We start from the raw sequence: 27,608 nt of genomic DNA, 5'->3' as shown, positions 1-27,608 counted from the left end.
CTGTCTCTTCATGTCCTGAAGGATGAAGATTTCATGGTGTCCTCTGAAAACTCTTCTTTGAGGTCTCTCATATCGCTCTGTCCAAAATTAGAAGAGGCTTTTAAAAACAGACTATTTTTGTAGTTATATCAGAATTTAAGTGACTAAAAGATGTTTTTAAGCTTTCAGTTAAGACCTGATTATTCCTATGAAAGCTCACTAGTGTGATTTGCATCTTTCTTTGACTCTCCAAGGCTTTAAGTTTCCTAAGTTACATGCACTGATTGATACTTTCAGTTTTGAAGAATGAGCTGCAGAAACGCCATTTCTGTCCCTTAGTGCTATTTTTGGATGAAGTTTGTCATTTGAAACGCCTTTGCAAAACATGTTAGCAGCTTTAGAGTAATTTAAAATACATTTTATTGCTTTTGGTTGTGCCTGCCTGGTCCTGTGCACTAGGTGTCAGCATTGGCCTGCATTGCTGATTACTGGGATGGAGAGTTGGAAGTACTTGGTATCACCCAGAGTTTCTGTGGCAATTTGTTCTTGTCTGTCTGATTCCAAAGCAAGGTTCTCATTCAGACCAAAGGGGAAAAGAATGGTTGCCTGGGGTTGTGCCAATATATTGATGAGCTAAAGAAGCCCATGGTGGTTGTTCCTTATCAAGTTTGTTTCAACCTTAAGCCTATTGGAGCTTTAACTCAATTCCACCTCACTAGTTGCCAGTCTGCACATGTATCATAGAATCCTTTAGGTTGGAATAGACCTCTAAGATCATCAGGTCCAACCATTAACCCAGCACTGCTGAGTCCAGCACTACACCATGTCCCTGAATGCCACATCTACACATCATCTCAATCCCTTCAGGGATGGTGATTCCCCTGCTTCCCTGGGCAGCCTCTTCCACTGCTTGACTCAGCAAAGAAATCTGGGTCTGTATCTTCCTATGATGTTTTGCTACTTTAACATTGTTTTTTACATTGTTGAGAAAGCTCACATTGGACTCATTAATATCCTTTGAAACTTGCTTCGAGTAAGGCAATGAGGAGACACTGGCACAGGTTGCCCAGAAAAGCTGTGGCTGCCCCATCCCTGGAAGTGTTCAAAGCCAGCTTGGATGGAGCTCTGAAAAACCTGGTCTAGTGGAAGGTGTCCCTTCCCAGGGCAGGGGTTTGGAATGAAATGGTCTTCAAGGTCCTTTCCAACCCAAACCATTCTATGATTCAGTCTCACAGTGTGAAAATCACAGTACAGTGTCATGGAATGAAAGTTTTGTGGTTTACAAGATTAGAGACGTAAAAATTGAGACAGAAATTTCATGCTTTCATAGCCTGAGATTTCAAGATTAGATTTAATCTTAGAGAGATGAAAATCTAACTTAGTAAACCAATAAATTTTGGAAGTAGTATATTTTGGCGTTCTTTTTATGCACATGAATATCTTGTTGAATATCTTCCATACAATGTGGAGCTGTTTAGCTGTTACTGGCTGTTTTGACTGTTTACTTGGTAGTACCACTGACAAATAAGTTGCTGCAGAACTCCATCTTTGCAGTTTTTGTTAGTTGTTGAACCAGGCTTAAGTTTTCCTGCCAGTAGAAGCACATGCCTGGCTATGTGCAAAATCCCCGGCCTTCTGCAGCGCTGGAGACGTCTCCTACATTTTTTTTCTTCCCTCCTGCTATTTTTCTTAAACTCAGATGCACACTTTAAAATTCAGATTAAAACCCAGTCTTTTTCTCTTTTCCCTCCCCATGTCAGCTCTCAGAGGAGGAGAAGATCCAGCGGTACAGCATCCTCTCGGAGCTGTACGAGCGCATCGGTTTTCACCGGAAATCGGCTTTTTTCAAGCGCATCGCGGCCATGCAGTGTGCAGCCCCCAGCATCCCCGAGCCCGGCTGGAGGGCCTGCTACAAACTCCTGCTGGAGACTCTCCCTGGCTACAGCTTGTCACTGGATCCTCAGGATTTCAGCAAAGGTAGGTGCTTCTGGGAAAGTGTGGGTCACCGTAGCAGGACACCCAACTGGCTTCCTGTAACTGATTTCCTGGAGAGATTTCATGTTTCATATTTTGATGTTTCAAACCAAAATTATTTGCTAGTTTGAAGCTAACTGCAGCAGTCGTTTAACACTGTACTTTTACTTTTTCTTTGTTTCAATACTCTTGTGCAGGGCTAGGAGTTGGACTCAATGGTCCTGATGGGTCCCTTCCAACTCAGCATATTCTGTGATTCTGTAATAATTTCAGATAATTTCAGATTTCGTGGGGCACTGCTGAATGTGTTGCTGTGTTCCTCTGTTTTCAGCAAGTAATTATGTTTTATTTATGAAAACTTGATTTCTAATGTTTTTCAGAAATGTCTTTGTTTTGATTGTGCCCTTCATATTTTAATTTGGAATATTTTTTCAATTAAAGTACCTCCAACTTTTGTATCAGAAATTGTATTTCCTTTGATATTTGTTGCTGTTTGATCTTATAATGAAAGAAAAAAGAGTCTTTTACATATTTTTGTATATAGACACACATACATACATATAATTTCACCTGTGTGTGTAGGGTCAAATATGTCACATTTTCCCACAAATTAGATCAGAGACAGCTAATATGGTGCTTGGGAACTCCTTTTGAGTAAACCTTTCCATGTAACCCAAAACCTTGCATTCTGAAATGATATGTGAGAGAAGGTAGAAAATGCCAAGTAGACTAGATAGAAAGACAAAAAGAGTCTAGGAAGAGGGAATGTTCTGGGAAAAATGTGCTGAGGCCTGGGATGGGAGTGTGTTGGGAGAAGAGACTGTAAAAGTTCTGTAAGAATTGATGATTAAAAAAGGCAAAAAAAATGACAAGATTGGTGTTTATCTTTCATTTTTACCTCACCTTTAAGTTGTGTTGAAGTGCTCTGTTTGATTTTTACCCCAAAAATGGCTCTTTTTGAGGCACATGGAAGGATCACTGTAAACGTTAGGAGCTACTTGATAGAAAGGACATTTCACACATGGAAAATAATGAGAGTCTTGTGTGCAAAATATAAACTCTCCAGGTTTGGTTGCAGTTAATATTCCTAGAGCAATTTGCCAAATGCTGAAAGGTGATATTGGAAGGCTGTTGAGAAGTTTGTGAAGTATTCCACATCTTGGAATATTTGTTATTTAAAAATTACTGCTCTTACTTATTACTAAAAGCAGGTTAAGTTTCATGAGGAGTGCTGCATATAACAGTTTGAAGGAAAAGTTACATTATGATGATCTATTTATTGTAACCACAGATAATTTGCAAATAGAAAATAATTCATAGTCTGAAACTTAATTTTTAAAGACTCTAAATCAGGATATGTGCATCATGTTCTAAAGTTTTATTGCTTTTTACTGACTTTTATTGGCCAGGAAAACATTTAGAGGAAATATCTCTTTCTTCATCTTTAAAGAGAATTAAAAATTACTTGATTTTTTTTCCCACGAGGATATGTGGTGATAGGACAAGGGGGAATGGCTTCAAACTGACAGAGACTAGGTTTAGATTAAATATGAGGAAGAAATTCTTCCCTGGGAGGGTGGTGAGGCCCTGAAACAGTTGCCCAGAGAAGCTGTGGATGCCTCATCCTTGGAATTGTTCAAGGCCAGGTTGGATGGGGCTTGGAGCAACCTGGGCTAGTGGAAGGTGTCCCTGCCCGTGGCAGGGGGATTGGAACGAGATGATCTTGAAAGTCCCTTCCAACCCAAACCATTCTGTAATTTTATGATTTCAATAAAAATTAGGTGTCTGTATGGAGTGAATTTCTTGCCCAGAGAATTTAAAAAAAATATAGAACTTCTCAGGTTTTATGTATCATTTGGTTTTTCCTTCATGGAAAGCGTTGATTTCATTTTCTGAATTTTAATGGTACATTTATTAGTTGATAAACAAGCCTGTAAGGCAAAAATTGATTTCCTGTTTAGGTATTCAGGCAAACTCAAATCAATTTTTGTTTCGAGTATGAGATTTGGATTTTGTAATTACTGATTCCATTGGGTAATTGTTTTAAGTGTCATAAAATTACTGCTTAGTCTATGAAGAAAACCGAAATCAGTGTGTTTGTGATGACTTGTGGCTTTAAAAAGTATTAAACACGTGTTTCCTTGCCAGGCACTCACAGAGGGTGGGCTGCGGTGCAGATGCGTTTGCTCCATGAGCTGGTCTACGCTTCCAGAAGGATGGGCAATCCTGCCCTGTGTGTCAGGCATCTGTCCTTCCTCCTCCAGACCATGCTGGATTTCCTTTCTGACCAAGGTATGACTTTCAAAAGAAGGAGATATTTGCACTTCCTTCTGTCCTACAGTCAGGTAACGTGACTCTGTTTTGAAATATATCTAATTTGAGCAGTAACAGAGAGCATGGAACTTGGGGAATTCTGTGTGTGCCTGAGGTGGGTTGTTGATGGCAATCAATCAACAGAGAGTTGGAACAAGATGATCTTTAAGGTCCCTTCCAACCCAGATCATTCTGTGTTTCTAACCTGTAGAAGCTGAATGTGATGCACTTCAGTTAAACAGTTTCTAACCAGGACAGTGAGCTTAAGTTTCTCTAAGTTTCTTTAAATTTTTTATGAGTTCAGCAGTAAGTTTTAATGGGATTTAATAAATTTTTCAGTGGAATGAATGTGTCTGTGGAGGATGTTCAGAAATGGGAGTGATGGGCATGAAGACCCTTTTGTGGGGAAAGGGCCGTGCAGCATTTACAGAATCACCTGGCAAAGCCCAAAGTGACAACTGTTGTGTTTGTATTATGTTTCTTAGGAAAAAATATTTCAGACTGACTTGTTTATCAGCCAGCTTAATGAGACTAATGAGCTTAATGAGTGCTGAAAGGTTTTAAAAATTATTTTTGCTTCTCAGTAAACCAGGTAAGAAATGCGTTTTTTCCAGCTATTCCCTTGTGTACCATAAAAAGGATGAAAGTGAAAAAATGTAGGGATTTTTTTTTTCTTTTCTTTTCTCTTCTCCTTTAGTTATGGCCAAATATCTCTCCTTGGTGACTCCTACAGCAAAAAACTTTAGGTATTTGCCTGCCTAATTCCCTCTTTTTGATGACTCAAATTGGTAGTGGAAGAAGGAGAAGAACTGAGAAACTAGAATGAATGATCTTTTTGTCTGTAGGTCTTATTTGCTGTCAAAAGGTTCTTAAATTTTCCAGTATTTGTAGTTGATATGTGTGGAGAGTTTGGCTAGAAGCAAGGTTTTAAGATCTTCCACTCTGCATGATCTTGCTAATTCTTAGTCCTAAAAAGGTTTGAAATCTTCCAGAGAAGCAGCTCATGTGTTTCTTGCCTTCAGACACTGTATGTGTTAGTAAAGCATCCAGTTCCATGAGACCTGATATTTCTGGCTTGTCATTTTATTTGTAATTCTTCTGAGATTGGTATTGTGTGATCATGGAATCATTAAGGCTGCAAAAGACCTCCAAGGTCATCAAGTCCAACCTAATGTTGTGCAAGGATTTGATTTAGCATAGAAACTTACTTTAAATTCATAGGTTTTTTTAAAAAAATATCTGAATATTAGGAAAAAATAAACCAACAAACCCCGTTTAATCTTGGATTGTAGTAAAGGACAGAAGCAAGACTACTGAATACATAGGATCATGTTATTACTCTGAACTGTTTCCCTTAACTGTTAAAAAGGTTTTGTAATCAGTATTCTCTGATAATCACATGACTGAAATGTTCAGGTTTTCTTATCCAATTGAAGGTTTAATAAGAAACAGAAATAATCCAGTGGCATTGGAGTTTAAGAATGCTACGATTTTACTATTTCTTTGGGCTGCATAGAAAGCAGCCAAGTTACCAGTTACTAGGTGGAGGAAGACTCACTCTTCTGAAAATTAGGTTTTTACTTGAATGTGTTGTTTCTCAAATAAACTTCATATTTTTAAAGCTTGTTATTAATAATACACTAAATCCTATGCTTGTATTTAAAGTTTGGGTAGTTTGCAGATCATCTTTAAAAATAGAATAAACAGAAGTAAAAAGTCTTAAACTGAGAGGAAGTTACCAGCTAAACATTTCCAGTGGCAGTGCAACTCGATCTTCTAACCATTTTTCTCTCAAGATTGGCTGCTTCTAGACACAGAAGAGGAATATTTTCTAGTTTGTTAATCTAATTCTATTCATTTTCTAGTTCAGTTGAATTTGGATTACTGGGACTTCAGAAAACAGAAAAAAATGATTTATTCTTCAAGTAGAAATTCAGCAGATGAGATTTAGTGGTTACAATGTAATCTAGATCGGTTAGTTAGAAGCTCTTGCTTCTATTCACAGGACATAAATGAATAGTCAAAACTGGTTCGTGTTTAAAACAAAATTTAATGTTTTAATTGAATGACACTTATTTTAAAATTCAACTTTTGTCTGTGTTTACTTGAATTTACTTGAATCTGCAACCATGCAGCCTGACAAATCTAAATAAAAAGTATCATCAAGTAAATGAGAGATGTCACCACTGTTTTAACTACATGGAAGTTAAGAATCTGGTTTAAAATAAAGCTATTTAGTTACATAAATATGTAAAATGCAATATTCTGCTCAGCAAAAAGAGGTACCAAATTCTACATTAAACCTCTAATCTCAAGCCATTATGTTTTAATGTTAACATTTCCCTTGAGAATCACTTTCTTTAAATAAGAATTAAAATGTGCAATTGCAAAGTTGCTTGCTATTAAATCTGTCTTTTGCATAATGCTTTTTGAAACAAGACTGTGTGCAGCTCAGTGAATTTGAGTTGGGTAAGGTCACATACTGGGGGAAAACTCCAATATTTTACTGTGGGTCTTTCCTGATGATTTTCATCCTGCTTAAAGGGACCATGGTTTGTGTTGTGTGCAAATGATTCTGAGTTGACTCATCTATTTGGGCCTCTCTAGCCACAGAACTGTTTGGAAAGAGCTGCTAAGGAAATGTGACTGTCCACACAGAAACCACTCACAGGGAGCACGTCCCTCGCCCTGCCAGCTCACATTCTTCCAGACATTCAGCAGGTTTCCAGCTGTCATTCCTGCTTCTGGTGGCAAAGATCTCGGTGTGCTGAGGCAACCAGGCATAGCATGGATGAGACTAGGAATGCTTCATTCTTTTTTTTTTTTTGTGGGCTAGTTCAGTTCATTGAAGATACTCAAAGTTTGGTTGTTTTATTATCTGTGAAATAACGTGCACTTTCCAGTGCTTCTCAGTGTAGCTCTGCTAAGATCTTGAGATCCTTGTGCTTGAGTTCTTTCCAGCCTTCTAGTGAGGTGACAGCCTTCACATCCAAGATCTCTGCTGCTCTGTCTGTCAGGTACTTAATTAATTCAACTACTGACTCTATAATGAGTCTTCATTAAACATGAAGAAATAATTTTTCACCTGTTGACCAGAGTTCTTGGATGTCTTTATTCTTGAGTTGACAGTAGGTGATAGAACTGTACTTCCTGGAATACCCTAGTGTGCCTTCCCGTCCTTCCTGTGTGTGGTTGATTCTTGTATAATTGGACCCTACTTTAGTTCCAGCTGCATCCTCTGTAACCAGACTTTAGGGGGGAGGTTGGTTTCCTAAGCAGTTTGGCCAGACTTTGGGATTGTGGAAGCTAAAATGAAGGTACACATCGACCTTGTGACACCAGTTTTACCTGTTTACCCTGGACAGTCAGCAGGCAAAGGTGGCAAGACAAATGCAATGTTCCATGTTTTTTTTCTTCTCTCCGTCGTGGTTGTTGGTTTTGGAAGCAGCCAACATGACTGACTGAGCTCTCTTGGGACCCTTTAGGTGTTTCTTCACCCAGCTGGGTTGTCAGCACAGGTACCATTACACCGTTAGCAAGGTCTTTGGTATCTCAAAATGTCTTTTCCACTGAATCAAGTTCCCCAGATCAACAGGAAGACTCTCTTTAGAAACAGAACCACGTTGGCTGTGTGAAGAACGACTGTGTGGCCTCTCATGTACGTACATGTTCACCTTTCAGCACCAGAAGGACACAGAATAGTGGATATCATGTAACCTGGAATCCTTGTGATGATCTTTGCCTTTAGCCTTTACAGCAGCAGCAGTGACCAAAAATAAATAGGCCACATTCCACAGCCATGACTACAAAACGCCTGTCAGGTTGGCAGGCCAGATAAACTTGTTCCAGTTTTTCTGATCTGGTTTTTGGTAGCTCACCAAGCATAACACTTTGAACAATTTTAGCTTATTTATCTTTCTACTGGTGTCACAAAGAAATTTGTTTTAGCCTTAGGAAGCTAAAAATGATATCCTGGGCTTCATTACAAATACCCCTGTGACAGAGGCACGTCTTTCCCAGAGTGGATACTCATCACCCCGGCCACAGTCACTGATTCTGCTGAAAGACATGAAATCTTTAGTGAAAGACTTTGTACAGGAAACACCCTGGAGTGGCTGAGAGAATTCCTTGGGCAGGAGTTTTTATGGTTTATATCAGACAGCAACTGCCTGGCATGGCTGCACTTGCTCAGTGGATGATAAAAACACAGCTCTATGAAAGAAAAAGGGTTGTGTTCCTTTCAAAGGTTTTGAGTTGAATTTTAAGAAATATTCTTAGTTTTCTAAATTTCACTGCTGTGATTCCACACTCCATGGTGGCAGGATTCTATCCCTACTGCAGTACTGACTATTCCTACTGGCACTTCAAAATCCTAGGACATGTTGATCCATGCCATGCAAACCCCAGAGGTTTTTAGGTTTGACTCCAGGCTGTTTTCTCATGAGGACAATAGCTCAGCTTCCAGAAGATACTTGTTCTCAACCTGTACTGAGATCATTGTAACTAATAGAGAATTTCTGCCAAAATTTCTGCTGAGTGCTGTTTCAGTTCCCTTCATCCTCTAGATGAGTTGGGATGGACTTGTCAAGTGTTGGCTGGGCAGACCCCCTTGATGCCTTGACAGCTTGGATTTGTTTGTGGCTGAGAGACTTTACACCAGTGATCTGAGAGCTCTTCCAGAACCTTTTCATCCTCCTTCCCAGTTTGCTTGCTCAGGTCAGGGCCGATGTGTCAACTGCCAGGATGAGGTCGTGCCTGTTGCAAAGAAGTGATGAGCTTGATCCAAGAAAAAAACCCCAAACCTTCTTTATCTTCAGAAATGATGGTGAACCTGGTTTGGTGATGTCAGACGTGGAGTCTTACAACTCCTAAAATATGCCTTTCGATCTCACAGTTTGAGGGGGGAAACTGCAGTATTTTAGATGGTTTTATTTATAGAACAGATTGCATATGCATTCACTTGGTGTTATTTAAATTTCAAATTGCTGTGTAGAAATAAGGAAATACTTGAAATAAGGAAGAATATTAAACTGTGCTCATGCAAATTGACAGCTAGACCAAAAGCGACTGTGGAAATGCCTTTAAGTATAACCCTTTGTAACCCTCCTGTCAAGAAGCAGTTAAGGACCAGACTCAGTTTCTGAGGACCTTTGCCTAAAACATGGTCTTGAATGTCCATGCAAACCTGGGATAATGAAGGGAAGCTGCACAGGCACTTGGTGAGTTATAGTTCCTCCCAGGGATTTGACTTAATGGCATTTCATTGGAAAAGGGGATAAGAATAGCCCCTGAGCCTATAAATAACTGCTGCTGCTCTGGAGCATGGAGTGATTTAAAACCACCTCTTGTTCTGAGGGACTGCTGGAGCAACTTGTGACTGTTCACCTGGCCATCTCCTGTTCTCTTGTTCATCTACTGTGACTTTCTAATTTACCTCTGTTTAGACGCTGTACCACAAGTTCTTGAGACATTCAGCTCATCATTTTAGTTGGAGCTGGTTGCTCACCATTTTTCCCTCAGTTTGCCATTTCTCCTGCCTGTTCCCATAGTGCTGCCCCTATTTTTTTTTCTCCTGTGCTTCATATTTAGGTTGGAGGAAACAAGTTTATAAGTATTAAAGACATAAGCCCAGAAAAGATTTTGGGGTGTAACTTGCTGAACTCCTGAAAAGGAATAACTTCACATAGAAGCAGGGAGCCTGCCAGGACTGAAAGATAATTGAGGGATAGGAAGAGACACTTTGTATCAGAAAATTTGGATCAAGGTTTTCTTTTTAAGGAGAGAAGATTCCGAGGCTGGTCCTGCCTCTACAGAGAATAAATCCATGGAATTATTTCAAAGTGTAATTAGGAATGGTTTATGATGGGGAAGTGATCTGAACTGTTAAATGAGTAGTAATAAATTTCAGGTAACAGATAAGGTTAAAAGAGCTAAAAGAATTTTAATTTTAAATACCTGAACTACAAACTACTGCAACTACAAAGTTGCAGTTAATGGATTCCTTAAATTATTTTCATTCTCATTTTAAAATTACAGATGGCAAATGCATCCCTGCATATTTTTAAGAATTCAGGGAGGGATGGAAATTCTTGTAGCTAGGTGTTTGTGTCCTAGTTATCCTGATGATCCTGACTATCCCAGTGATTCTCTTGAGAGGATTCATCATCCCTTTACATGTATGTGTCTGTCTCAGTACTGACTAAGATATATGACCCTGGTCATCAGTGCTTCTCTTGAAGTGAGGTAAACCAAATTCTATCCTTGAACCCCTCTGGAGTTAAGTAAATTTGGCCTCTGTACTGGGTACATTATAAGAAACTCCAGTAAATAATAATAGGTGTATAATTATGCTAGTTGTGATCTAATGGGAAGCAGTTGGAACATCTTTGAAGCATGACTTATTTCCAAGGAATGCATTTAGATAAGTGTGATTTAGTTAATACAATGTTCCTGAGCTATAAGAAAAACCCAAAACTGAACAACACCTTTTGGTACATTGATTAATTAATGATTGGAAGAGGTGGAAAGAAGCAATAAGTGAATGAGATTAGGGCGTGGAGGAAGGAGTTTCTTAGTCATGTGCTCAGCAATAACAAGACCATCTCTGTATTATCAGCAGTGTTTTCAGCACAGTTCCACAGCACAGCCCCATCCCAGCCACTGTGAGGAAAATGAACTCTACCTCAGCCCAAACCAGCCACTTGGCAAAACAGTTGTAAGCTTTTAGGGAACTGGCAAAAATGACAATTCCTTTCTGAGCCAGGGTTGTTTAGAAGAGTTTCTAGAGTAGAATTGATTGTTGTAATGTTTTTTGAGAGTGGAAAATAAGAGATCCTGTTTTGGAAACCTACTCTTAGAAAGTCTGCTGGTGCTGTCACAGATGATCCCCCCCAGTGTGTGTAATGTACCCACAAACTGCTTTACTCTGTAGCTTCTCTTTTGTACCTTTAACTTAGTGCATATTAAAATGCATTTAAATTAGGGCAGCATTTCTCCTAGATGCCTCCATATTGTGTAAATTAATTTTTAGAAAGGTGAAAGTTAGTGATTTCAAGGGCTGAGAAGAATGAAACTTTAATCAGACTGAGCAGAGAATATATGCAAATTAAAACTTGATGTAAACTTCTGAGTTGAAGAGAGATTTACTTGACTGGCACTAATGAACTGGTTTTAATGCTCTGCATTGGATTTTAGTTGAAAAAGTACCTGCAAGTTGATTTTGCCCAACCAATAAACCTTTCAAAAAGGAGCTACTCTGGTTGGTTCTTATAATATTCAAATTAATGATTTCAGGATGGAGACTGAAATCTTCAATGTAATTACCAGAGAATATTTATAGCAGCTTGGGAGGTTCTTAGCCATTAGTTTGAAATATTTTACGGCTTCAGCATAGTGCCATATCTTATCTGTGCACATATATATAAAAAAGTGTATATGTGTGTGTGTGTATATATATATAAAAATGTAATTGAACAGACCTGTCACCTTGTGTGTTTGATGTATAGCAGTGGCAGTGTGTGGTGTAAGAATGAATATATTAAAAAAGCTCGAATGTAAATGCTTTCTGACACATTGGAATAACAGACTTTGGAGTGTGTACATTAAGTAGGAGGAAGCTCCTTAGAAGTAATTTCACTCTTCTTATTCATCATGGTACCATGACTTTTGCTGCTTTTCATCTAGTTCTGTGTTTTCTTCAGTTGTGTGCTATCAAGGTTCAGCACAGTTGTGTGTTCTTGCTCCCTAAAGTTGTTTATCTGCAACACTATTTCCTGTTTTTTTTAGCCCCCCCTTTAAAAATCTCTCTCTGGAATTTGTGTTTTCTAGACACAAGCTGACTTTAATAACCTTGCTCAAGCTGCTTTATTAAGAAGGTGTAATTTATTTTCATGAAATACATGTCTTTTAGAGTGTGGGGTTTTTTTTGAAGTGGAATAAATAAATGAAATGGAGTAAACTAACAATGGGGTTAAAAAATTTAAATTCATGTGCATAGCACCAAATAGGGAAACCAGCAATTTTTTAAGTCATATGTAATATGAAAGAAAAAAATAATATACTGTAAATGAAATGTTTAGCATTACAGACAAACCTGAAAGTCTTTCAGATGTGATTTATCTTTGCTTAGATTTGTGTGTTGATGAGGTACAGACAAAGCCTTCAGCCAATACCATACCCAGATTTGTAGGTAAAACAGCAGATCACTCATTGCAGTAAAATAGTGCATTTCTTTATGACAGAAATTTCCTATTGATTTGTTTAAAGTCACTCCTGAGCAAAAGGAGTTTTCTGAGCTTTAGGTCAAAACTCCTGTCTTCATATAGATACCTCTGGTCTCAAAGGAGACTGATTTGGTTGATTGAGGGAAAAGATCCAAGACATGTTGGCAAAGTTTTTATTCTAGAAAACAAAAGGTTCTTTTGGGGAAGTTGTACTTAATTTGGCAGTATGAAGACATGAAGCTGTATTTTTAAGAGCTAATGTTTTTGTACCAAAAGAAGCTGTTTTAGGAGGTGCTGTATTACTAAAATTCAAATAAATTTTTACGACACTTAACAGAGTCAGTACTGATCTCTGTAGCCTAAATCCAAAGGAAGGCACTGGAGTCAAGGCTGCTATTGAAAGTGGCACTTCATATGGAAAATAAATATCCATGTTTACAAGAGGATCATCCAGGTAGTTTGGTGGCCTCCCCATGTGATGTCTGTTGAGTATGACTGGATGTGCTAAGAAAAAATGAGCAAGGTAGGAGTGATACTGAAGAGATATTTTTCCAGAAGGATGGGAAAACTCAACTGTATGTTACAATAGAGAATGGACATGTTTTTGTTTTAAGTTTTCAGGCAGTTTTCTAGGTTTTTAAACAATTAAACTGCCCTTTTCTCAAGCAAGAATCTCTGTGGAGGCATTGAAACTTTGAATCATGATAAACCTCTCTGGCCAAATTCCTGTGACTTTGCATAGCAGTATTGTGGGGAAAATGCTGTTCTTACCATCTTCTGTCTCTGCTTCTTCCACCCAAAATACAAAATCAGATGTACTTAGCAGTTGTGCCATTCTATCTGGGAATTTTTACAAAACCTGCCTTGCTCACAAGCAGCTTTGCAGCAGTCCTTAACTTTTTTATTGATACAGAAGTTATCTATGCCTAATTTACCTTGTAAAAGTAGATCTACTGGTATTTCTTAACATGAAAAAATGCTTAATGTTGTTCAGTGGTTTATATACTGATTTTCTATATACAAAATACATTTTTTTAGTATTGAACATATACAAACATCTGAAGTTCCCCGAGATGGTGGAGAACTAGATACTGAAATTTTAATGGTGTGTTTCTGAACTCTGATTTCAGCTGTGTCAAATTTTCATGAGATTTTAGCTAAAAATATTTTTGTGCAAACTGGCTGGGACTTCATGTGTACACATTTTATGTAATTATTAAAAATCTTGTAATAGAAGATCATGGTGTATTTAGTCAGTCTCTTCCCCTTCTATTTGTGGAAACAGAAAACATTCTGCTTCTAACACAGTTATTTTTATTTGCGTTAAAAATATATCTTCTTCCTGCAAAGTTAGTAGTAAACTAATAACTTACTTTTTCAAAGTTGAGCTGTTGCACAATTCAGCAAATAACTGAATCCTTTGTGTGGGTGGAGTCACTTTCTTTGATCCAGCTCATGATGGTCTGTTCATGACAATGGGTCTGGCTTTCTGGATAGCACAAATTAATTATTTTCTTGTGATTTCTGCTCTTTTCCACGTGAAACAGTGAATTTTGTTAGTCTCCATTGTATTTATTTAGAGACTTATTTTGCTTGATTTCTTAAAGAGGTGGGATTCATATTCTGCCAGTGCCTTTCTGGTTTTCCCCATAAGAATAGCTTCGGAGTCTGTGAGAACACACACACTTGTTGCAGGAGACAATGTTGGGATGAATATCCAGGATTCCTTGCCTTGCTTACAAAGCAGCTCGTTCAAGTATCCGATCTTTAAGTTTGTTTACTTGCTCCATGTATTTTTCAGGAAAATATTAGAGGTGCTGTCTGTTTACTAAAACAGTAGAAAATGCCGTCACCTAACACCTATCGGAGTTAAAGGGATGGAAAACCAGGTGGTGCTGCCTGCCCAGGAGAGGAGCTGCTCTGTTCTGCTGAATTGCACAGCTGAAATGCTGCACTGACAGAATTGCACAACTGAAATGCTGCATTAGTGTGTTGCTGAGGTGCTCCTCTCCCAGTGCTGGCCTGCCTGTGGTAGTGAAGGGATGCACTGAGGGTACAAACAGGGTGCTCACGGCCCAGAACTAGAGCTGAGGCACTGCCTGGCACATCCTGCAGTCTGGGGATTCTCTGCAAGGTAAAAAGTCTGTAGTGGTTACTGTCTATGAATATTCAGTTTCTAATTCAGCTTTTTTGAGGGTCCTAACACATTTTGTGGTCCCTTTGAAATTCTTTAGTTTAAGGAATACACTGTGTCGTGATGGCACGATGAGGCTGGAGATTCCCCTGGAAGCAGACATGGAATTTTTTTTCTTCTCTAGTTGTAGCAGGGCTCACCAAACAATTTTCATTTTTCTGCGTGTGTGTGAAGGAAATATCACAGAATGGTTTGGGTTGGAAGAGACCTTAAAGATCATCTCATTCCAACCCCCCTGCCATGGGCAGGGACACCTTCCACTAGACCAGGTTGTTCAGAGCCCCATCCAACCTGGCCTTGAACATTTCCAGAGATGGAATATCTACAACTTCTCTGGGCAACTTGTGCCAGTGCCTCACCACCCTCCCAGGGAAGAATTTCTTCCTAATATCTATCTAAAACTACTCTCAGTTTGAAGCCATTCCCCCTTGTCCTATCACTCCACACTCTTGTAAAAAGTCCTACTCTTGTAGACTCCCTTCAGGTACTGGAAGGCCATAGCTATGTTTCTGGGTGCAGAAACTACTGTTTCTCTTGTTCTTTCTGTTGTCAGACCGACTTTTCTGTCTTTTTATGTGCTACTAGTAATTTATTAAGATGTTTGCATCTCTGTCCTGAGGCAGTTGGGTCTGGACCTGGCTGCTGCAGGAGCTGTCCTTGGACTTCTCCTTTTTTGACCATTATTTGCTGTTTTCAAGGGAGAAGGAAAAGTTCAACCAGCACAAAGCACTCTGGGTACAGGGTTTTTTGTTAAAATGTTCATTCTGGGCTTATCACCGGGGGAAACTGAAGTCAGAAGGCTTTTAGCCATTTGTTTTCTGACTTCCTTTTTCAACATTTTAGCAAGTTGCATAAGGAAATGAAATTGTCTTCCAATGTGATTGGCATCTCAGACATAAAATTGTCCCTTTCTTCATTCCCATTCCACCCTGGTGTATATTGTTCTGCAAGGGACACAGTGACTTGATCAAAACAACATCAACCAATTGTTTGCCAGAGAACAAATGCTGCGTTTTTACTACTTGCCTTAGTTTTCAATGGGTAGTGACTGAGCCCATTTACAAATACTTTAAATTTCTTCAAATATTAAATAGCTGAAATAGAGAGTTACAGCAATTGTGTTCTTCTGATTTGCTCTGTTGTCTGCCAAGACATGAAATGCTGTTTGTGTGATACTGTTAAATCACACAAACTGAAGTGCCTAAAAATGTTAGTCTATAACTGACCTCCTCTCCTCTCCTGGTCTGATTTTTCAATGGTTCCATTATTGTGAAATATTGTTCCACATGACTGCTAAACGAGTAGAAAGTCTTTGCTTTTTGATGTTTCAGTCACGAATGGTTTCTAACTGTGCACCTGAAGCTTTCAGATTTTTGTGTTGCCATATTAGAAGAAGGTTTGAATCAGCTTTTAGACAAACCCAGTGCTCATTGTGGTGATGGGAAACAGTTAAGCAATGAAATCCTAAGAATATGGGTGGACTTGCAAAATTGTCAGTTGTCAGAAGCAGTCAAAACCAATTTGATGTGAAATGGGGGAACTGAACTACGAGGTTATGCTGAACAAACTGCAGTATGTGCTCCGGTGCCACTCCTGACTGTGGCTTTGTTCAGCTTTGTTTGGTTTACAGCCATTCTGTGATCCTGATCTTTCAGTGAGTCTGGAGAGAAACTGGAGGGGAAAAAACCCCCATGAACGCAGTTATTGCAGATGAAAACATAACCCATCACTTCTCACTCAATAAATGAGTCTCTGATACCTACACAAGAGTATCCAGTGGCGTTCCCAGCTGCAGGACAGGCTTTTAAAGCTGTTGAGGTGAATTCACAGGTCACAGGATCAAATGGTGGTTGCTTTCCTGCTGACCTGTAGAAGCATGAAGACCCCAGGTGGGTAAAGACCTCCAAAAGCAGCTGTTTCCTCTGTCTTCTTTGTAAAGAGAAAGATAAGTACCAGTGGTGTTTCAGTCACAGAAATCTTCTAAACTCTGGGTCAGGAAGGAGGCCGAGGAGTTGAATGGATCCTCCCAGGAGGTCTGTGAGATTTCTGATGGTTTCAGAATATGGTGACAGGCAGGCAAAAGCTGGGAGAATTCAGACCTGTTTGAGACCACTGGTCTGTAACAGGTTTTTGGCAACTATTAGGCCACAGAGGTCAGGGAGCCGAGGTGCTCAGTCAAGGGAGGAGGCTCCAGCATTTGCTTTCAGAGGCAGCTCTTGGGCAGGATCAGGCAGCTCTTTCTCTTTTACATCGAGAACATTTCTTAGTATTTAGATTCCTTCAGCATCTCAGCTGAGATGTGGTGCTAGGGGAAAGGAATAGAGGGCCAGCAGCTCGTTTAAGACTATTCCATACCACGTCAGCAGAGAAAAATGGCTTCGTTTAACCTTGTCTTCATGGAAAGCTCACCAAGCTACTGCCGTGGAAAAAAAATGCCCCTCAGAAATCTATAAACAAATCCTTTTTGCAAGTGGCAGCCGGCCTTCTGTGAGCACAATAACTGAGTGTTTCACACTAGGAAGTGAAAACCAATTCTCCAGAATTACAGAATATCCAGTTTCAAGCAGAATTAAGCACATGCTGTAGTGTTGTCTTCATCATTTTTGGTAGCTGCGAAGATTTCCGTCTCGGTGGATTCTGTTTGCACAATGTGCCCTTGCTCACATGACATGGCAAATAACCTGAAATTTTTATGAAAATACTCAGTCTTGAACCACTGAAATTCCTTGCCTGAGCACATGTGGATGTCTAATAATGTGTTTTTGGGAATATTTCCTGTAGGAAACGAAAATGTGAGGAGTGGCTCAAGAGACAGTTCAGTGAAACAGAGACACAAGCAAAGCAGTTTGTCAGTTATGTGGCATTAATTCTGTAGTGAAGGGCACTACAGTCAATGTTTATTTGCTTTGAAAGAGTGTTTACTCCTGGCAGTAGAAGCTCACAAACTAAGCTGGATTGATGTGGGCAGCACAAACATTGCTGGATGTTTGGGGCTTTCAAGACCCAAGTTGGTGTTTTGGGCAGGTTTCCGTGTTTTTGGCCTGGTTACAAGATTTGTTTCTCTCAAATTTTTCTCACTCCTCCCTTTCAGAGCTGCTATGCAGCATTTTTTACCCTTTCTTAAATATGTTATCAGGGACGTGCCACCAACATAACTGATGGGCCCAGCTTTGGGCAGCAGCAGCTCCTTTTTGGATTTAGCTGGAACTGGCTCTCTCCTGGAGCTACTCCTTGTCTCTTCTCCCAGAGGCCACACCTACAGCATCCCTTGCAACCAAAATCTTACTGCATAACCCAATACACCTGTCCAAGCAGTTTTTTTGGAAAGCAGTATTTGCTATCACCCTTCCCTTTTCTATTTTATCATTGAGTATTTTGATCTTTGAAGATTTGAAGTATTTTGATCTTTTCTAGAAACAGTTTGGTTATTGAATACTTATTTTTGTTGGTAGCACATATATGGAACAGTCCAGTGTAGTGGAAGATGCCTCTGCCCATGGCAGGATAGTTGGAACTAGATGGTCTTCAAGGTCCTTTCCCACCCACTCTTGATTCTATGAACGTTCACTGTGCTTTAAAACAATACAGGTCTAAGACTTTTCAGCTGTCTCATTCTTCTCTCTAAACACACTCTCAGGCTTATTTCTGTTTACAGACTCCCATTTTGTCAGAGAAATGGGGAATCATAGAATCACAGAATGGGACCTTGAAGACCATCTAGTTCCAACTGTCCTGCCATAGGCAGGGACACCTTCCATAGTTTGTTTGAATGTTCTTGTTTTTTTAAGCAAAACCAAAGAAAATTTTTCTAGCTGTTGTTATGATTTAGTAGCATAATAGAGTACAATTATTTTGAAAATCGGTAGTTTTCACACAAGGTAACATCAAAAATAATTTGTTTCTCTTCTTTGTCTTTGATAGTATTTCATCTGATGTTTCAGAGCAGGGCTTGTTCCCATACAATGCTATTATTAAGAACCTTAACATGCGTGAGGCCAAATGTGTTGGATGTGTAGATTTATGAGATAAATTGTAGAAACTTCTATTTTGACAATAAAAAAACCTAAAAAAAAGTAGGTATAGGCTGGCATTTGGAAAATTCTGAGAAAGCTAGAAAACTCTTTACTTAGAGGTCACTTAATTATATTTGATCCATCTGTTGAGGCTTCTGGAAAAAAGCTCCAACTGCTGTATGAAAAATTAGTTGGCATGCCATTAGAGTTATTTTGTGTAAATACAAAACAAATCTGCAAATAAAACTTTAGGTTATAACTTCTTAAATTTTTGATACATGTGGGTTTGAAATTGTTTTGTAATTTTATTTTCTAGAAAAGAAAGATGTAACACAGAGCTTGGAAAGCTATACAGCAAAATGCCCTGGAACAATGGAAGTCATCACTCTTCCAGATGGTCTGAAGTTACCTCCTGTTCCCTTCACCAAATTGCCCATTGTGAGGTAAGACTCCAAAATACAATCTTTAGCTTTTCCACAGCACCTGTCAAATTTTAAAGGATACTGGAAGGATATAGTTTTCTCAATTTATGCACATTGATCACAATAACATGGAAAAACGTCGAAATGTCAAATTGTTTTGCGAAGATCTTAAGCAAAAATAGAGCCTTTGAGCAGAAAATACTTTGTGGCCTTTAGCTGCAGAAAGAGAGAGGTTTTGCTTTTTTTAAAATTGTCATTCAAGAGTTTCTGATACAATTGGAGGAAAGTATTTTGTAACTGCAGCTGAGATTTAGGTTGAATTCCTGATCACTTCGATACTGAGGGTCCGTGAGCTGGATGTTGTCTCCATTCGTGGAGCTCGGAACTCAGCTGGAACTGATGCCTTTTGTAGCTCTTCCTTTCCAGATGCTGCGTTTTCCAGCTGGCACCTTCACTATTGTAAATCTCAGTTCCTATTTATGCCCACGTGCCCAGGCACATCACACAGTCAGCCCAATGAATAGGAACTTGTTTAGATTAAAGCCCAGCATGAGGCATTAGAGAGAGTCAGAGAGAGAAAGCAGCCACTGGGCATCAATAATAGAAGACTAAAAGAAAATCTTTCCCTTCTGAAGGAAAGATAATTGCTGTTCAGAAAAAAAAAATGGTAGAAGTTACTGAAATAGTTCTCAGAAATTTCAGTTTGCAGTGGGATGTCATCAAACATTTCACGAAGCAAGAGTTCTGGTATCACAAAGGGATAACACAGTATATAACCAAAGAATGAAAATTGTACTTATTTTTAGATTACTTTTAATCTCTAGAATTACTTTTTTTTTATTCTGTGACCATTTTTTCATGATACAACTGGTTTTACTATGTTCCCTCTAACTTCAGTTTTTGTTTCCACTTTGACAGAAGAAGGAGACCTTCCCTAACTCTTGTAGTGCATTTCAGGTGACGGGTCTGTTCACACTGACACTTTGTTGTGTGGGACGTGCAGATTTGGCTGTGTGTGGTCAGATGGAATTGTATGTGGAATCAGGACAGTCACTGTTTCCAGTGGTGTCCTGGAAACTGTTTTGTCTCCTGATTGGACCAAGTACGAAGTTGCAGCCGGTATCAGCTTCTTGACTGGAAAACACGGAACGTGGACATACAATCCCAAAAGCTTAACTGTTAAGACCAAAACTTCACCCAGAAGCTTCTTCACCCAGAGGGTGGTCGGGCACTGAACAGGCTCCCCAGGGAAGGGGTCACAGCACCAAGGCTGACAGAGTTCAAGGAGCATTTAGACAACGCTCTCAGGCACATGGTGGGATTCTTGGGGTGGTCCTGTGCAGGGCCAGGAGCTGGACTGGATGATCCTTGTGAGTCCCTTCCAACTCAGAATATTTTGTGATTCTGTGATTGAAAGCTATGTATTACAGTGGGAAATTTAGTTGACTGCTTTATCAGCTGACCTTGAGGTTGATTAGTTTCACAAAAAATCTACAGATGGAACTAAACTAGTGACATTTGACTGCTGGCTCACGTTTGCAGTCAAGACACATAGGTAGTCACGTCCAGGTTTCTCTAGGTACCTGCTTCAGGATGAGTCAAATTGCAAGTGTGTGTGGACTGTGTTGACTCATTTTGCATTGGCCTCAGAGATGTCCAGCGATGAGTTCAGGTCACTGTGTCTGTGGGTTAGATGAGTTGCCTGCTAAATACACTCTGAAGGCAGGTTCCCACCTAAGTACATGAAAGAGGCCTCTATTTCTTCTGAAAGTTTATAGAAACAAAATTTATGCAAACGTTATCCTGACCTCTTTATTTTTTTTTTTTGAAACAAAAATTAAATAGTATTAAAAACTGGAAACTGATTAAGCAAACTTCCAGGAATCCTTTCTAGTACTTGAGTTATGTGATTGTAGAGAGAAGTTTGAGCAAAAGCTTCCACAAAAACTTCTTGAAGGCAAAATACTTTGAGAGCAAGAGTGCTGTCAGCTTCTCAGTGCCTCTTGCAGGTCTCTGCTCTAGCAATAACCTTATTCCGCGGTATAAAACCAAAACTACCTTCCTTAATCTGACTGGGGATGGTATCTGGGCTGTGAAACAGCTGCAGAAGGTCTCTGATGAATCTGACCCTTAATTTGTGCTGAAGCAGCAGTGTTGTGTTTGTCTGTGATGTTTTAAACCCTGAGTTAGTCTCAAGTTTTTGGTTTTTGCTTAACTTTTAAACCTCACAGGAGCTGGATTGTACTCTGTATTCCATAGTACTTTCCTATTCTTCTCCATGCTGAATAGTGAAGAAAATTCAGCTCTGGAAGATATGGGAAATGCTGATCAAATCCTTCTTTGTAGGAGTCGTGCATTTAGAATCACAGAACCAGGGAGTTGTTAAGATTGGAGACGACCTTTAAGATCATCAAGTGCAACGGTCAAACCACCACCACTATGTTCACCCTTAAACCATGTCCTCAAATGCCACATCCACATGGTTTTTAAACACTTCCAGGGATGGTGGCTCCACCACTTCCCTGTGCAGCCTGTTCCAATGTTTGACAGCCCTTTCCCTGAAGAAAAGTTTTCTACTGTCCAGTGTAAACCTCCCCTGGCACAACCTGAGGCCATTTCCTCTTATCCTGTTGCTCGTTACCTGGAAGAAGAGGCCAGTCAAAACTTTGGCAACAGATTCCCAAGACTTCAGTGGGAAGGGCTTTGTCTCACTTGAAATGTTTTGTATGCTGGGAGAATGGGACAAACACATTATAGTTATTTGTTATTCCTAGGCCTGGCTTTAGGCAGTTCCTCACCACCCAGGTGCTTCATTTACACTGTCAGCTTGTGCTGACCTGGCTGTGCTTGGAATGCTGGGAATATTTTCTACTCTTTTGCCATGGGAAACCCAATATCAACATTGTTTAGCATCGACATTATTGAACAGTCAAGAACTGCTGTTTGTGTTCGTCTCCTCCTCCCCCTTCTTCTTGTCTTCTGAAATTTCTATAAAAGCCATAGTGATTAAAATTCATACTCCAGTAAAGCATGAGTTGTGTTTGGATATGAAGCCTCTGGTTACACCTCACACAGCAGATCTGGTGTGTGGCAGAGCTGTCCAGCCAGTTGGGAACCAGCTGTGCTGCAGGACTGCAGAGCTCTTTGAGCTAAATTGTGCTAATGTTTGTGACATAAATTATAAATGTGCGGAAATGTGATTTTGATCAATGTTGAATAACCTCAGCAAATGATTCAGTCCATGCTAGAGTCCTCTAGAAACACACGTTTGCTGATGGTGATGACTTTTATTTACTGTTGGCATTTCATGGTCTGTGAGTTTTTAATCCGTTTAATGTGGGGCACTTCTTTTGGATGCAGATTTCTTATCAAAATACCATCAGACATTGAAATGCCACAGTGAAATTTGGACATAGTGGCACTGTTACCTTTTCTTCCTCATACTTAAAAAGCAATAGAAGAGATTTGGCTTTTTTTATATTCCATTACTCATGTTAATTATGAAATCATCATCTAGTATTTTCTCAGATAAAAAATAGAAGAATTTATGGTTTTTCTGTTCTACTAGGTGCACTGTTCCCATTTTTGTAACTTACCTGTGCTAAAGCTAATTTTCTTACTAATATACTTAGGAGCAGAAAGAAAGGATTTTCTTCCTTTTCACCACTGATGTTTTTAATTGTCCTTATATACTTTTCTTACTACTTTAAATTTACTCAGTGCCCTTTTCCCCCCACCCTCTGTTTACTTTAATAAAGTGTTTTTTATTTTTAATTATTTTCCTTTCACCTCTAAGCAAGGTTGTTTTTAATCAACATTTTCCAAATACAAGATTTTGTATCTTCTGGGTAGATAGTGATATTAGTTGATAATTCTTAATTGTCACTCATTTGCATTCAGTTGGGCCAGGCCAGGGGACACGACTGAAGCTTTTCACACAAAGGAATTAGATAAAACCTGCGAGGGTACATCTGTCTAATATGTGGTTGAAGAGCATTCCTTCCACTGTCATGCACTAATGTAAATCAGGTTATCCACCAGTATTTTTATAATAATTGTGGAGAAGCCAAAGCACTTCTCTCTGTTTAAAAAATAAAACTTTTTATAAGCACTTTACGAAATTTAATTTTTTTTCCTCAAATAGTATAATTCATGTTTTTACTTTAGGCTGCATTCTAATTTTTAGCAAAATTCTGTCAGAAGAGGTTCTAAAATATGAAATATGAGGGATCTGTCATAGTTCCTCTTTATTCCTCAGTCTCGTGGTCTGTGATTTTGCATTTGATTGTGATGCTGACACTAAGTATCACCAGCACATAATATATGGATGTGATTTATTCCTTGTTCCAAAATACTTTTAGTGTTATCCAGTAATTCCTTATCAAGTGTTTTAGATCACTGAGATAACATGTCTGTGTAGTGTTACTCTTACAGCTTCATTATTTTTCAGCAGAAACACATTATCTTGGTTTCTTGTGTGTACTTTCTATTAGTGTGATACTGATATATCTGTTCTTTATTATGCTGAGTTCCTGACTCGAAGTAATTAGATGTCTTACAGGCTTTTATAAAACTGTTGCTTTTACTGAATATCCACCAATTTATTGCTTGTTCTTCTGCCCAAAATTTAGTCTTTAATTTCCCCTTCGCATTGCAAGACCAGTGATTTCCCTGCATGGTGTTGTGGGGAATTGGGTCTAACAGGGATATAGTCTAATAAATCATTTGTTTTCTGTCTATTTGTAATTGCTTTCTGGCTGTTCAGCAAAGCCACTCAAATTTCTGGAACATTTCCTTCCTTCCAGCAGCAACTCTGCGTTTTCACTGTTTTAAAATCAGTTTTATTCACCTTGGAGAAGTTCTTTATTTGTATTATGCTGTCCAGTCTTGTCTGGATTCTCATTTGAGTTTAAGTTAAATACTTGGCTGCTTTTTGCACTGGGGTTGTGGTGTATCTGTTGTTCAGACTGAACTTGGAAATTAACAGCTGGATTTCAAATCCCTGATCCTGGCTAGTTTTGGTTTCGTTTGTTTCTACAGAGGATGCTTTTCTCTGATTAAATGTTTTCTGGGAGCTTTCTGAAACTGTCTGAAGTTTCCTTGTTTTTTTTTTTTCCTTTTGTACTGTGGGTGCTTACTTCAGGTTTTCCATTTCGGGTATTTTAATCTCAGATTGACATTTCATATTTATCAGTTCATTTTTTAACACAGCCATCTCTCATGAAATAGAATAAATAAAACAATATAAAATTATTTTTACTCAACAGATCTGTGAAGCTCCTGAACCTCCCAACCAGTCTCCGACCTCACAAAATGAAGAGTTTACTTGGTCAGAATGTGTCAACCAAAAGCCCCTTCATATATTCTCCAATTATTGCACACAGTCGTGGGGAAGAACGAAATAAGAAAATAGGTAAGAATAATTGGCAGTATTTTCTCTTCTTTTTTAAATTAGAAAATTTTTTGTGGTGAAGGAGAGCGAACCTGAACATTGCTGTCTTGTATTTGAAATAATCAGCTTTTCTAACCTAAAGTCCTGAAGGAGCAAAGCTTTGTTCTCTGGGGCACAGTTTCATATTCAAAAGAAGAATAAAGTCTCATAGATGATAACATTGATTTTCAGAAGAGATAAACTAGTTTTATTCCCTTCTCAAACAAAAGAGAAATCAGGGAAAACTTAGTTCAGACACATTCTGCTTGGCAGCTGCCACAGTTATCAGTGCCCTGAGCACTGCTGTGGTTTTCCTTTTTTCCTATTCTGATTTAATATCCTATTCTGCTTTAACTTAAACTCAGAGTGGTGAGCTGTCTGATTAGTCATTTTTACTTGAGGACAGTTCAGCCAAAATAAAAAAACCCTTATAAACCCTGTTTGGAATAGCAGTCATTTTCTGCTAGAGGATTATGTATTTTATTATAAAGCTTTTTAGTGCAGTACTTTTGCCGTTGGAAATAAATTAGAGGTTCATTTAAATCCTGGATTAGGTTGCAGATATTGGTAGTTCTTTTTGTTTCTTTGTGTATCACACGCAGGGTAATTGAAACAGGAAAAATTAGGATGTGCATTGGTGTGGATGGTTATCTGGCAGTTTGGATGGATGTGGCTCAGTGTGACTTTGCTGCAGCACTGCTTCAATTTCAGAAGATAAAGCATAAGAAATTAAAAAAAAAGAATAAGAAATAAGAATTAGGTAAAAGATAATTTTTAAAAATATACACATATGGGAACATCCTAAAGTGCTTCCTTGATTTCTCTTAATATTTTCTTGAAAGATTGATCACAATTTTTCCACATTTAATCTCTTAGCTACACCTTGTCATGTTTTTTTCATTTAAATAAAACCCTATTCCCAATCTTGTCAAATGCTTGTATTCTCACTCCTTGATAGATACAAAAGGAAACTGCATTTTTTGATACAGTTCAAGTTAGGATTTGTCTCAGTGCTGTGTGTACCGTAGGAGATTTACATTTTTACAGTGAAGTTTCTCCTTTTAGGTTTTTATTTAGCCCACAGAGATGTCTGAACTGCTGCTGATCCTGTAAAGCATTTGTCTTTTGAAGTATATACACAATACAGTCACTGGTAAAAGCCTCTAATGTTTCAAAGTTTAGCAAACAAAAGAAAATACAAAATGAAATTAGATACTTCCTTTGAAAGAAGCTGAGAAATTTAGTAAACTTTGAAACTAATGAGAATATTCTAATGACATGTATTTAACATAACAAATGAACTGTTTTTCTTACATGGAGATATGTACACCATATTTTGGTTAAATTATTGTTTTGCAGCAAAGGAAATCAAGTTCTGCTGACAAACCAAGGGGAAACAAAACCATTTTAGGAAGTCTTGAAGTGTTTTCTGCTTTCAACTTGATAAGCTTTTCAGATTGGAAACAATAAAGGGGATAGTTATATTCTGGTTAAATTGCTTTAATAGTACACTAGTTCCAAGAAATGAACCTGCTGATTTTTGACATAAAGTGTTTTTTGTTTTTGAGTGCTGATAGTCTAAAGCAGCAAGAATACGTAATATAGTTCCATTAGTATATGTGGCAGTTAATGTCATACCTGTATTAGATGAAATAAATATAGCTCCACCTCGAACACCTCCAGCAATTTGGATTTCCCCATGTCCCTGGGGAGGTTGTTCCACTGCGTGATCGTTCCTGCTGAAAAAAACTAAATTTCTTTCAGTAAGAAAATGAAACCTGTCTCAGTGCAACTGGTACTCATTGCCCTTTGTCTTCTTCCTGTGGCTCCTTGGGAGAAAAAATCCTGTCCTCTTTGTTGCAACCCTTTAAGTACTGGAAGACTATGATGAGATTCCTCCTGAGCCTTCTTTTCTCCAGGGAGAAGAGACCAAACTCCTTTAGTCTTTCCTCAGGCTGATTCTCCAGCCCTGTGATCATGTTCATGGCACTCCTTTGAATCCTCTCCAGTCTGTCTGTATCTTAAACTGTGGGGACCAGAACTGAACACAGCACCTCCAGCTGTGCCTGACAAGCACAGGGTAGAGTGCTATCTCTGTTAGTAATGAGTCTGTGAATGCAGCCCAGGATCTGATTTCATGGAATCATAGAATATCCTGAGCTGGAAGGGACCCACAAGTCCCATTAAGTCCAACTCCTGACCCTGCAAAGGACAATCCCAAGAATCCCACCATGTGCCTGAGAATGTTGTGCACACACTCCTTGAGCTCTGTCAGGCTTGGTGCTGTGACCCCTTCCCTGGGGAGCCTGTTCAGTGCCCACTCACCCTTCTCCTAATATCCAATCCAAACCTCCCCTCACACAGCTTTGCCCTTGTTGGTGTACCGTGGCACTGCTGGCTCATGTTTGGCTGGACCCCCAGGTCCTTTGAGCAGGGCTGTTCCACAGCCAGACAGAGATCCCAGCCTGTCCTGGGCTCTTTGCTTATGTCATCCCTGGGGCAGGACCTTGCACTTGTCACAGCTTTGGACACCAAACCCCTGCAAGTTTATCAGCTTAAAGCAAGACTGGCAAGTCAACCAGTCTGCCAGTGAAGATTCTACTGCCTCTCCTAGGGTAGGTGGCTCTTGTCTCTCCCCAGTGGGCTGTGTTCAGGGGAGGATTTCCCATGACTGAAGCAACCACAGCCCTAGTGCCAACACCAGCCACGAAGCCAGGTGTTGATCTGCAGGATATGTCGACTCCTGCCTGTATCCCTGTCTCTGCTGGCAAGGGAGTGGAGAAAGTCCCTTGCACACCTGTACCCTTCCCTTGCTCCTCCAAGGCTCTGAAGTCCTGCTTGGTGGGAATCTTGCTCGTGGCTTTTGTCAGCTGCCAGGGTGTCGTATCTGTTGCTGCTGCATAAAAAGGAGTACAGTGATGGCCTTCTCCTGTGGAACTCTCTCTCACACATCAGACAGACCTTGCCACTCCTGCTCCAAGGTGCTGTTCATTTGCTGCTGGCACTCTTTGGTGGTTTCTGGAGGTCAGTGCCACGGGGCCATAGTTCTACTGCTTGCTA

The 27,608-nt window shown here is 39.3% G+C and overlaps 1 protein-coding gene across 18 annotated transcripts in view; it reads left to right on the top strand.

Annotated features, from left to right (window-relative positions):
* TRAPPC9 (trafficking protein particle complex subunit 9) overlaps positions 1-27,608 on the top strand; it is a 456,853-nt gene that overhangs the window by 23,472 nt on the left and 405,773 nt on the right. For all 18 annotated transcript variants that reach the window (XM_051802026.1, XM_051802030.1, XM_051802025.1 and 15 more), the window contains 4 exons: positions 1,740-1,956; positions 4,102-4,245; positions 19,012-19,138; positions 24,385-24,530. In XM_051802026.1, coding sequence (XP_051657986.1) covers positions 1,740-1,956; positions 4,102-4,245; positions 19,012-19,138; positions 24,385-24,530 — 634 coding nt within the window. The remainder of the gene's footprint in view (positions 1-1,739; positions 1,957-4,101; positions 4,246-19,011; positions 19,139-24,384; positions 24,531-27,608) is intronic.

The sequence above is a fragment of the Manacus candei genome, unplaced genomic scaffold (genome assembly GCF_025592945.1).
Source record: "Manacus candei isolate 608988 ecotype Guabito, Panama unplaced genomic scaffold, ASM2559294v1 h1tg000054l, whole genome shotgun sequence".
In the NCBI taxonomy this organism is placed as follows: Eukaryota; Metazoa; Chordata; class Aves; order Passeriformes; family Pipridae; genus Manacus; species Manacus candei.
This window is presented reverse-complemented; position numbering and strand designations above follow the sequence as displayed.